Genomic DNA, 13,329 nt, shown 5'->3' on the forward strand with positions numbered 1-13,329 from the left:
TTTTTACTGAGCTTTTATTTAACCAGGTTAGCCCTGTTGAGATTAGGGAAGGAAAGAGCTGGTCAAAATGATGTTCCCTGATGCTGTATGCTTGTTGTTCCACTCTCCCTAATGCTGGGAGAAACATGATGCCCAGTATGTGGGCAAATACCAGAGGAAATACACAATAGAACATGAAACTAAAACCAGAATTAAACAATAGATTGAATGTGTGCCTGAGAATAATGTGAAAGCATTTTGGTGGTTCTAAAAATTACTGGGCAGCACAGTGGCTTTGTGGTTAGCACTGTGGCTTCACAGTAAGAAGGTTCTGGGATTGCTTCTTGCCTGGCCCTTTCTGTGTGGAGTTTGCATGTTCTTCCCATATTCCTATGGGTTCTCTCCAGGTGCGCCGGCTTCCTCCCATTTCCAAAGATGTGTAGGTTAGGTGGATTGGAAACTTTAAATTGATTGCAGATACAAGTGTGAATGGGTTTGTCTTTCTATGTGTGGCCCTGCGATAGACTGGTGTCCTGTCCAGGGTGTACCTTGCCTCACGCCCTATGATTGCTGGAATAGGCTTCAGCTCCCCATGACCCTTGTTTAGAGTAAGCGTGTACAGAAAGGGTATGAATGAATTAACAAAAATTACTGATGGCAAATCAAAACACTGCCCCAGAGTATTTTGAAATCTGTCTATATTGAAAAGTAGACATTGCATCTATATAAGACCACATAATATGATGTAATATGGGAAATATGGTACCAATTGCATTGTAGAAATTTGGAATGCGCTACAGTCATGCAGTCTCATCTCACTTAGATGTACGTTCCAACTACAGGTGCTCTGCACACGTTATAATTTGGCATGCGTTTCTGAATGGTCGTACTGTATCACACATTCTTATCGCATTATCGTGTAGTGTTTGACCAATTTCATGCACTGTGTGATTCAGTGGTGGTATTACTGAGAGTTTACAATCTGTGCTGTATTAATGCCAAAGAGTTGGAAATACTAGCCATAGCCTTGGATTTTATTCTGTGCGGGGTTTTGACACAAAGTGTTGCCAGTCACTCTTTGAACGCTGCCTCTCTGCCGCCAGAACAGTTGCTCATCAACACTGAGGCAACAGCAGTGGATAAATACAGTGTTGTGATTACTGCCTCTTTTGGGGGCAAAAGGTAAATTATAATCTGTATCAAGTACTGGAGAGACTCAAAACTGCTTCAGTTGAACCAATACGGGACAAAACATACATGTAACTAACGCGTTGCCCGTGAGGATCTACAGGCTCTAGATTGGGTAGTGTTTATAAAATAGGTAGCTTTTTCAAGGGTGGTAATAAAGTTTCTGTAATGAGTTGGAATGGTGTGTGTGTCCAGAGTGTTTTTAGAACCTTAGACATTAGACCTCAACAGTTTTTAGAAGAACTCAACCCTTTTATTTCTGTTAATTACATAATTTCTAATGTTAATTTACTGTCTTAATGTATTTATGCATTAAGACAGTATTTATTTATTTTATTTACATTAAGACTTTTTATTGTTTCGGTTCTTCTTATCACATACACACTATTAGTATTATTATTATTAGTTTACGTAGCTATTTTATCATTTGATATTTCAATGCACCACAATGAAAATAGGTGTTTTCACTTGCGTCATCTATGTATTGTTAACGTATTTACAATTATATTATGTACTTACATTGAACTTACTAAATAAAATCATGCACGCAGACATACATGCTTTTAATATACAGATGATCTACCATCCCCTGCTGGATTGGTATGTGTTGTTAGCTATTACACTATGTAACTAATTTTTTATTTTTGTTTTGTTCCTGGGTACACAGTGTGTTTTCCTAACCTGTTATGCCTTAAATAAATAGAAAATAGCTGTTATTCCACAGAAACTTTGCTTCTGTGATCAGGACAATGATATTTTGAAATTTGTCTGTTTTCAAGAATATCCTCGATTCGCCTTCACTGCTACTGAGTAGTCTTCTAGAATATTCTTTAACTGCTAGAACTGTCCAGAATTTTCTAGAAGTTTCCAGAATTATCTAGAAATTTCAAGAAACATTTAGAACTTTCTAGAATGTTAAAAAAAAATAAAATCAAAGTTTGTGCTGAATGTATTCATTTTTCCATAGACTTTAGACATAATCAATCAATTTTATTTTTTTTTTACATACATAAGCAGTTGAAATATAACACTTAGAAGCCAGGAACAAAAATTGTGTTACACAGTGTTATCAATAAAAGTAAGTCCTTTCAGCTGCTCCCTTGTTTGCACTCGGGGTCGCCACAGCAAATCCGAGGTGGATCTGCATGTTGAAATGGCACAGGTTTTACGCCGGATGCCCTACCTGATGCAACTCCACATTACATGGAGAAATGTGGCAGGAGTGGGATTTGAACCTGGAACCTTCTGTACTGAAACCAAGCGCATTAACCACTTGGCCACCACCCCTGCTACATAGTGTTATCAATAGTTTCTCAAAAAATATTAGTCCTATTAATGTTCCATTTTGGTGGCATTCATCTTGGACCCAAAATACATAAAAGCATACCAAACGGCAAATGTCAGCTCTCCCCAAAACAGCACATGCACTTTTATTTTTACACACCCACAAACAGAGACGATGGCGGAAGACATCAAATGCACTGTCCTCACTCATGTTAAAGGCAAAATGACACTTAACTCACTCATAGGAACAGCAACATGACACTTAACTAAACTGACTAAACCAACTGAACTACAAAAACACAATAAATCAATAACACTAACAACACTGTTAAACTAACATGAACCACAATAACAACATTTAAAACCCCCAAACCTTGAACTCCCATGGTGCATTGCCACACAACATTGATTGTTCAGTGTTGTTAGCCAGGATCACTAATTTATGCAAAAATATTTATCCTATCAACTTTCTGTTTTTGTAGTGTTCATCCTTGACCCAAAATACATAAGCATAGCAAACGCCAAATGTCAGCTATCCCTGGTTTCACCTTCATCGAAGCCATTTGCACGCACTCATACATGCACACAAAGGCCACTTGGCTGTTATAATGTAGATACAGTAGCTGGTGAGTGTTAAATTATTAAAGGTACTGGAATATAAACGTGAATATGGACTGAGAGGATGGTGAGCTTCCATTCAGCCTTGTGAGACAATGTCCATGAGCAGGCACTGGGTGAGTGGAATGGGATGGTCGGTCGATCAGGCCTGAGCCAGACAGGCTTCAGTGCTCTAAATGCGCTCTGATCTCTCCTAATGCCACAGAGCAATCTGTCACTGAGCTGCTGCTGCCTTGCAACATAACACAGACAAATGATGCCATTTACTCATCTGTTCTTTCAACAAGCAGAGTGTTGCACCACCCTTTTTTTTTTTATTTAGCCACGCAGTCTTCTTCACAGTATAATCACAACAGCATATGAAAACTATATTTTTCCAACAACAAAATATGAGACTGCCTGCTGACTTTGCCCCTCTCTGCATTGTTAGGTTACTTTGCCACGCCATGAAGGACCACATAGTTCGAGTTGCTAACGAGGCAGAGTTCATCCTGAACAGACAGCGAGCGGAGGACGTGCACAAACATGCAGAGTTTGAGGTACAGTAGGAATAACAACTACGCAATATGATGCCGAAATAAATAAATAAAACCATTCACTCATCACTAATGCAAAGAGCTGCTTTTCTGAATGTGAGTTACTGTTGTGAAAATAGAATATTGTCAATGTGTTAATGTACTCTAAACAAATCCTATTAGTGTAAAACAGTCAATCAGCTGTACATGCTCACTAATCTTTTCCCTCTGTGTCGTCCCGAGGATTAACCCTGTATGCCTACAATTCCTTACAAATGCATTTAATGACTGGTTGCAAAGGGATGTTCCAGCAATATTAAATTGGAAATTTAATATGAGATTTTTCCACCCAACCGGGGACAACCTCCGGAGTCAGTAATTAGTCCACCCACATTAAAACCCCACCCATTACACATTTTTTTCTCTCATTATTCTCTCATCATATATTTAGCTATCAATTAGTTTTTGAGTAATCCTATGCGCTTTCTGCTGGAGTATGGAAAGGAATGTGACTACTGACTTCAATGAGTGGGACAATGGTCAATGATGATAGTTGATTTATCACTGTGATAAAGTTGATTTCATACTATGAAAGTGTTGAATTTACACTGATAGAGTTAATTTAACTCTGTGATGGAGTTAATTTCTCACTGATATGCCATATTATGATCAAGTTGATTTCACACTGTGATAAAGTTGATTTTATACTGTAATAGAGTTGAATTTACATTGAAAGTTGATTTAACACTGTGATAGTTTGTGCAATTATTTGTCTGCAGCTGCTCATATTTACAAGAACTCTCTCACTCAGAATATGCAACAAGTCATTTGCATGTTCAATATTAATAACACTATTAGATGCAATAATTCAGGCTCAGTGCTCAAGATAAACAGAAGCAACTTTGTTCTGGATGAATCAAATCTTCTGATTATTATGATCACTATGATAGTGATGATTCAGCACTGTGATAGAGTTGATTTAACACTGGAGTGACAAGGTATGCACTCACTGCAGAATGTATTTGGCTCTCTGTAGTTGACTAGAACAACAGCTTGACAACAATAGGCTTCACAAGTCAATGGTTGCTACTGTTAACATTAGCATTGATTCCACATGTGGGTTCAAGGTTAAGACCTGCCACTTCAACACAACAAAATGCTTTTATATATATATATATATATATATATTGCTGTGCTTCTCTCCCAATCCACTCTGAAATGTAATGGTATTCATACCAGATAAACAGTTCACCAAATTTTGTGTGAATTTGTTCATCAGTTTTGAGTAACTGCTCCAATCCAACAAATTGAGAGACATCAGCAAAAGTTCATAGACGCACTTACACAAAGTAAATGCCACAGGAAATGCATAACAAATTGTGCACAAATTACAGTGTGTCACAATGCTTTTCCATGAAATGTGCTTGAGTGTAATCTTACAAAGCTGTGCATACACACGCGCATGCACACACACACATACATACACACACACACACAAATTGTGTTAGCAGTTTGGGGATGTGATGAGTGATGAGTTTCTTATCTGGCAAACGCAGCCATCCTCAAACAGCTGCTTGATATACAGTTCTTGACGATCCTTGACCTACTAGATAAACTCGAAGAGACGGCAAGATATGCAGTGTCAATGGGGGGAAGTGTACCTGGCCCCATCCTTTCTGTCTGCCATCTGACAGCCAATGCTTTTCATCTAGGCCTGATGTTACTTTTTTACCCACCCTCCAAGATTGAAGATTCACGTCACAGATAAGACATTTTTACAATTAAGTTGGTGTCAGGATGTAGTGTCATGTGCTTTAACGTGATAAATGACATTTGATATTTGTCACAGCATCACGTGGTAATGTGAGCTGACGCGCAGAGATTGAGTTATCCACCTTATAACGAATATGCTGAAGTACAATATCTGACAGAATTCAAATATCAACCAGGAAATTCAATTAACTTCCAGCTTCTGTTGGCAAATTAGATTTTGAATATTAGCAAGCCGTTCCCCCAGGCTGGCACAGTAAGATGATCCACTTTTAACAGCAAATTCAGAGGCACATGTGCTCAAGTGGATTATTTTTAGCCACCTGGAATACTTATGGAGTTGCAATGAAATTGATTTTGTACAAAATATATCAAAGTCTATATTTATACTCATTTTAGCCACTTCATTTTCAGTCATTTTAACCTTTTAGTTCTGACAGAGATTCACAAATATTTAATCAACTGTACTTTCTATTATTTTTGGTATTACAAAGTTATTGTCTCTGATTACATCATCAACTAATTACAAAACTAATAAAATATATTGATTCAGCACTGAAACATTCTTGCAAATTAGGATGTAAAGATAAACTTGAAACTGAAATGCCGAAGTAACAAAATTTTTGAGGTGGATTTGTAGAGCTGCAAGTATAATGTATCAAGTGTTTGTAACTAATTGTAATATATCACACATCAGTAGTTATGATTTTCATGAAAATTGGTGGAAAAAACAAGTTGGGCTATTCTTGAAAATGTTTAATTAAATTTAGTAATAACTCTGGACACAAGCGGTGCCACAACATTTACATTTTATTATTAATTATAAGCAAATAAAATCAGGAGAATTGACATACCTTTGCCATGTTGTGTAGTAAACATTTTGGTCAATATGAATAAGATGACAAACAAATTATTTGTGTCTCAAGCTCTTTTATCTGTCTTGTCAAAGCGTGATCTTCTGAGGCTCAGTCAGAGTAAGTGGGACATTATGGTTTGGAGTCCATAGGGCTGAGTAAACATTGAACTCATTAAAAAGGTGGTGATAGGGTTATTATTATTGTTGTTGTTATTATTATTATTATTATTATTATTATTATTATTATTATTATTATTATTATTATTAAGCTACTACTACTACAAGGTGGGGCATTTTACAAATTAATGAATTTTTGTAGAAGTTGTTAAAAATATAGGGCTGAGTTTAATGTAGATTCAATGTAGCGTATTACATAATTAAGGGGCTCAACTTAAGGAGTTTGCATGTTCTTCCATGTCTTTATGGTTTCTGTCCGGTTGCCCTGGCATCCTCTCACTGTTTAAAGACATGCACATAAGGCTAATTACTCAGTAAGGAGTAGCTATGGTGACTGCAAGTGTAAATATGACAATGATTGATTGCTTGTACTTGTGAGTTATTGTTACGACGGTCTGGTGACCTGTCAAAGGTGTAATCAGCCTTTCCTCCAAAGTATGCTGAGGTATATATCATTAATGTATTTTCTGGAATATAAATTGCACCAGAGTATTGGTTGCATCTGTCCAAAAATGTGTCATGAAAAGGAAATAAAAACATATACGTCACACTGGTCTATAAGTTATATTTGTTTTTGAAATGTGGTGCTAGTGCTTCATGCAGCAAGAAGACAAGTTAATTTATTCTGCACATTATTTACTTATAATAGAAACACTGTGCTGTTGAGCAGAAGCTAAGAGGCTAATTAATGTTACTGTACCAGGCACCAATGGCTCAGAGTAAACTGCTTCTTGTTACTCTGTTAAGAGATGAATGTGTGCATGTTTACCTCACTAAATGTAATTAAATGTTTGAAATATCGGTGCATTATTTATTTATAACTCAAACACTGCATTAGTGAGCAGAAGCTAATGGGCTAATTTATGTTATTTTGGAAGTCTCAAAGAACTGAATAAACTGCTTCTTGTTTTCATCTCTTCAGTGGCTTTGTTCAGAGTTAAACATGAACACATTTATTTAAAAACATGTAATTAAATGTTTGAAAACCCCTGTGCATTTTTAACACATAATAGTCTTACCTTAGTTTAGCCTGATTGTTCTTCTGATTGCTGTTCTTGTTGGCCCATACAAGGCCAAAGAATTTCAGTTCCAAATAGTATGAAGGTTACATTACTTTTTATTTCAGTTTGTGAGCATGATTTATTAATTTCACTCATTCTCAAAGACACAAGACATCCTTCTCATTCAGATCTTCTTCTTCTCCTTCCTCTTTTTTTGTTGGTGTCCATCTTAATGGTGCATTAAGCTGGATGGAAAATTCTGCTCCAGTGTAAATCACAGTACCTCTTTCAGATCAGTATACAAGGCCAACTTGTTATTAATTTAGATGACTCTATGTTGTGGCCATAGATGATAATGCAGTGTTTTCTCATACACAAGTCACTTTGAAAGACAAGCCGTAGGATCGGCAAGACAAGTTTTTTTTTAATGTGACTTGTACTTGGGAAAACATGGTAATTGATCGGTTTGGGTAATGAGGTCAAGCCAACAAAACTAAAAAGGTTATATTTATATTAAAAGATTTTTTTTTTAAATTAACCAACTTTGAGAAAACCTTATTTTTCTTTTCATTTATAATTTTGTAGAATGGGAGCGTTGGACTTTGTCAGAGCTTTTCTTTCTGTTTCCCTTTTACCTCATTTTTAAGTGGTATGTATCTACTTTGTGAATGGAAGACATATTATTTATGGTGCATTTTTTTTGTGAAATATGGCTGCATATTTTCTATGTTTCAACTGTCTTGTCCCTTGACAGAGAGACAGCGTGGCTTTGTTAACCTCAACAGACTGAATTCTCTGTAGGTCTATTGGAGAATTTTTTCTTCTCCTCTAATGGCACCATGCACAGCCACATAGCAGGGAGCCTCATCTGTCTGCAGTTAGGGAATGGACTACCTTCATGTGCTCACCATGATTTACTGCACTCTTCCAAGGGAGCAGAAATATATCTCTCAGCTGTCCACCAATATCTTTATGCACTCAAGTGTGTTGAATGAAGCCATAACATTCTTCAGTGTGACAAATGCTCCATTAGAGGATATATATTATTCTGGCTTTATTCAAATAAAATATTCTCAAATGCTGTCAGTACAATGTCCAACATCTCCTTTGGCTGTGGAGCGTTTATTTAAACACATAAATATGTGATGAAGTTAACATTGTTTTTCATTTTTCTCCATTTCGTACTAGGCCAACTGTGCCCAATATGCTGCTGACAGAAAAGAAGAAGAGAGAATGTGTGATCACCTCATCAATGCTGCCAAACACAGAGACCATGTGACAGCCAACCAACTAAAACAGAAAATTGTCAACATCCTCACCAACAAGCACGGTGCCTGGGGGACACCAGACCAGAGGTAAGCCCTTGCACTGAGACATATTCAGACCAGCACGGGTCAGGCTCCATGTAAGGTCCAGCCTAGAGCACAAAAGTTACCTGTTCACCAAACTCTGCAGTGATGGGATAGGACCACCAGTTAATGTCATTTTCCCAGGATCGGATAGGGTCAGTGGTGGGGTCAGTAAACGCAATTACAGTGTGGAGTGGCTTAATCCTCTGGGGACAGCTGATTGGCCAGTGGTCCGACAGGCTGAGGGGGAAGAAGGGGGTTGGGGATGTTTGTGCAGTTATGTCCAGGCACTCATTGACCCTCGCAGTAACATAGTGCAGCACCTGGTGGTAGTTGCCGACTTCCCCACGGGCCCTGTTAAAATAACTGCCTGCTCTGCCTCCCACCTCTCTCCACCACCAGCCTTCACAGATACTCTCTAGACTGAGGCAGCAATGTTTCCATGTACACTTGACAGAAAACTGTGCGAATTTTACTTGCTTTTGTGAAGCTTTTTTACATTAATTTTTTAATGGATTTAATTTAATGTCACAAAATGTGGCAATGTAATTTCATGTCACAGTTAAAAGTGTGGTTCATTTACTGAAACAAACTGAAATATTATTTACAATACGTCTAATGCCAAAACACGCTTTGCCACTTAAAACAGTAGCTTTGGTTTTCCTATTGAGTCTAGAAAAATTGAATGCATATGTGTCATTATGTTTACTGTAGTTCAGTTTGTTTCATGCCTTAAACCTTGTGATTGTCAAGAAAAATGTGCAAGCTGGTGTATTTACCTTTTATGGCTATATTTTATATGTTTGGCTTGCAGCATATTTGAAAAAACTTGAATTCAGAATGTACTGACCGGTTACATTGCTTTGGATTTTTATGCCCATACAATAGGGTATCAGTGCAGAGCCCCTTTATTAAATGATTCTATCTTAGATGCTTTGCATTATGCTTGCTGTAGGACGTGATAATTACAGCTTCAACAATATTACATTTACATTACAAGTACTTTTATTTTGGACAAGTATGCCATGTCTGATTGGCATTCAAAACCAATTTGCCCTTTGTTTTTCTTTCTTGTTTTAGATTGAAATATTGTTGTGAAATATTGAAATCCATACACACAGTGTTAGCCAACTTTGAGTTAGCGCTGTGCATTCTTTTGTCCTATGCATGCTAGCGAAGCTGATGCAAACTTTCACCTTTTTTTTGCTGTGTTATTCATTTTAGCTGACTTTAGCAGCCCGACTTTGACAGGCAGAGGATAGGGAAGTGTGGGATGAGCTGCTCGGTGTAGTGCCACCATGACCCAGACCCAGATAAGCAGCAAAAAATGAAGGAATGAGTGAATGAATCACATCCGACTGTGACACAAAACAAAGGAGCCATCAAGACTACCCCAGAATGCCACATTGTTAGCTCAGATTTTTAAAAGCTCCAGTATCCGCATCATAGAACTGCATCTCCTGCACACACACCCCCCCCCCCCACACACACACACACCATTTCCATTTCTGTGGAAAAGTGTATGACTATAATACATATGACTGTAAAATTAACCTTAAAATATGTATTCCAAACATACATACATAGATGTAACATACATATTGATGTATTTTCATTCAAACAGTTCAGAACTTCACCTTCCACTAAATATGAAACATTTTATGTGAGAATTACTTCGGAGCTGTGAAACAGAAATTAAACAAAAGAAAGATGTAAAATAATTTTTTTAGTATACAAATATTTTCTGAGGTCAGCTGTTCCAGAAAATAAAATATGCTAAAGTTCAGATTTTCATAAAACTGGCTGAACCTTAGCAGGATCTGGCGATGCCAAAATCAGTGGGAATTGAATTCTGGCTCTTGTTCAAATATTTATAGAGCTGCTCTTGGAGGCAAAGCATTTGTATTGAAACAAAACCGTATTGAGTGTGGGTGCATTGTAAATGATGCTGCAAAACTTCCAACAAATTCAAATTTAATGGTAACCTGCTGGTGAAGAAAAATGATGCAATATGCTCACGAGCTCTGGGCGGTGTTGCAGTTCAGCAGCTTAGTCTTATTCAATGCAACATTAACTTTCTCATTTATGCTGCTCTTGTAAAATATAAAGCCCTCAAGCATTTTGAAGTGTGTGTGTGTGTGTGTGTGTGTGTGTGTGTGTGTGTGTGTGTGTGTGTGTGTGTGTGTGTGTGTGTGTGTGTGTGTGTGTGTGTGTGTGTGTGTGTGTGTGTGTGTGTGTGCGCGCACACACCCAGGAAAGAGCGGGGGTTGGGGGAGAGACACTTCAGTTGTTAATGTTTGTTTTCACCCTCTTGCACAGAAATTGCTTTGCTTTTTACTCTTAAGTTCTGCCTGCAGACGAGCTGCAGGATATTTGTGCTGAATGTATTCGGAATTAAATTGCTCTTATGCAGGATGTAGAGATAAACTCCAGTACATTTTAACTTCCTGTGTATGTGTGTGTGTGTCTTGTTGTCCAGATGTCCGCAGATGATCTGTGTTAACGAGGCGAGTGGTCCCTCAATGTGTTGTTGTTTTTTTGACAAAAACCTGTATGTAAATGCTTTATGACGCAATGCATACAAGGAGCGAATAATGTTTGTAGGCTCGACAGCAGCTATTTTGCAGTCATGTGGTCTGAGTGAAAAACCAGCAGACTCGACCCTATGGCGGCCTGTTGGATGCTTGCTCGATGATGAATGTCCTCTGTATAGAGTCAGCATAGGAAAATCAATACTTCTCAAATTGAAACAGTATAGGGTAGTATTGATCCGCCGCGCTAAATCAAAACGAGGAGGCTTTGATACATCTCTCCAAGACAGCTCCCTGCCCAGTAATGACACACTATCAATTTTAGCTTTACACTGATAAATCAAGTTGAAAATTGGATGTCAGAGTTTTTCCGAGTGGGAGAGTGATATTCTCTGCCCTCTGGTCCCCTCTGCTGTTGACCTCTGAACCCTGCCAGTGGATTATAAAGTTCAGACTCGTCTACAGTGAAAGTAGATGTCAAGGCAAGGCTGAGGAATTCATCAAATAATAGCATGAGCAAATTTAGCAAAAAAAAAAAAAAAAAAGAAAAGAAAGGATCACCTTACTGTGACATTAGAGTATTTCATCACATGTTGAAGGTTTATTTCATGTTACTGCTGAACAATCAAATAAACAGTAGCTATTATAGCAGATGGGTGTGATTCTGCATTTCGTACCCATTTACAGTCAAATAAATACCAATGTTTTTTTTATTTTTTATTTTAGACAGTATTTTCCATTGGACTAAAATGTCACCATTACCGTAGGGGAATTATCTTTACTTGGAGATACCAGTGGTGTGCATGGACCCAGCCTGAGGTGTAGCTTTGTGCCAAATATGGATTCGGTGCTTCCAACATGAGAAATTGTTTTCTTAACAAGTTTCATTTGATAGTTCTGGTAATATTGCAGTGAAAATGAACTGCAGTGTGCACAGCCAAATACTGAAGTACACATTTCACAGAGGTACATGAAACAACATTGAAATGAGACTCCATAAATGTGCACACAAATAGGCATCATCTGGTATTAGTACATTTATGTGTTTGCACTACATTTTGTATCTACTTAAGTGATAAATGGGCTGCATTGATGTAGTGCTTTTCCATCTGAAACACATGTTCAGAGTGCTTTACAATGATGCCTCACATTCACACCCACACACCGATGTCAGTGTGCTGCCATGCAGGAGCAACTTGGGGATTGAGGACCTTGTCCAAGGGCCCTTAGTGATTTTACAGTTTTAACCAAGGATTCTCTGGTCTCAAACCAACCATTTTAAACAAACCATCACATTAGGTATAATACCACCATCAATTGACAGAGTAGGAGTGGAAGTCACTTGTCAACCTCTGTTTGTTTTAGAAGGTAGTATCTAAAAGTAACTTGAGCTCAAGTGTTCAGGTGCTTGTTTGTTAACCCAATGACTCTTCCTGTTCTTTAAAATAAAAACACATTGACCCTACATGGAAATGGAGATAAGTACCAGCACCAGTGGGCCTCAGGGTCTGTGTAAGACTTAGTTGTACTTCATTGTGCAACATTATGTGTTGAAACAAAGTGACTAGTTGAACTCTCTGACATGGTGTCTTGGTGTATCTTGGTGGATGGAGCACTAAACGGTCACTGGTTGAAGTCCTGGCTGGGATTGAGACTTGGTGCTCCCTCCTGCTCTTCCAGCATTAAAAGGGGTACCTGACAAGTTTCACTTGGGGAAGTTTGATGCAGTGACAAAAGCAACTGGCCATGCCATGCTGTGGCCTAGGACATGTGCTACTCCAACTAGTGCATCTATGAAGCTCAGGGAGAAGTATGAGCCATCATTTCTTTTCCACTCTCTGTCCAAAAAATGTGACAGTGCTGCCTAGTGGAAATATTATGATTGGTTTAACTTTAAAACAGAAAAGGCTGTTGTGTGGGCCGCTGAAGAGGAGGTACTGCTGGCCCACCACCAGAAGGCGCCCTGCCTGAAGTGCGGGCTTCAGGCACGAGAGGGCGCTGCCGCCTCAGGAACAAGCCGTGGTGACAGCTGTCACCCATCATCCGTGACAGCTGTCACTA

At 38.3% G+C, this 13,329-nt stretch overlaps 1 protein-coding gene across 1 annotated transcript in view; it reads left to right on the forward strand.

The window, feature by feature from the left end:
* Window positions 1–13,329, forward strand: part of nbeab (neurobeachin b) — a 1,103,372-nt gene that overhangs the window by 700,698 nt on the left and 389,345 nt on the right. Inside the window, exons 36-37 of the mRNA XM_034168398.1 lie at window positions 3,500–3,608; window positions 8,577–8,743. Coding sequence (XP_034024289.1) covers window positions 3,500–3,608; window positions 8,577–8,743 — 276 coding nt within the window. The remainder of the gene's footprint in view (window positions 1–3,499; window positions 3,609–8,576; window positions 8,744–13,329) is intronic.

Source organism: Thalassophryne amazonica, chromosome 4 (genome assembly GCF_902500255.1).
Source record: "Thalassophryne amazonica chromosome 4, fThaAma1.1, whole genome shotgun sequence".
In the NCBI taxonomy this organism is placed as follows: Eukaryota; Metazoa; Chordata; class Actinopteri; order Batrachoidiformes; family Batrachoididae; genus Thalassophryne; species Thalassophryne amazonica.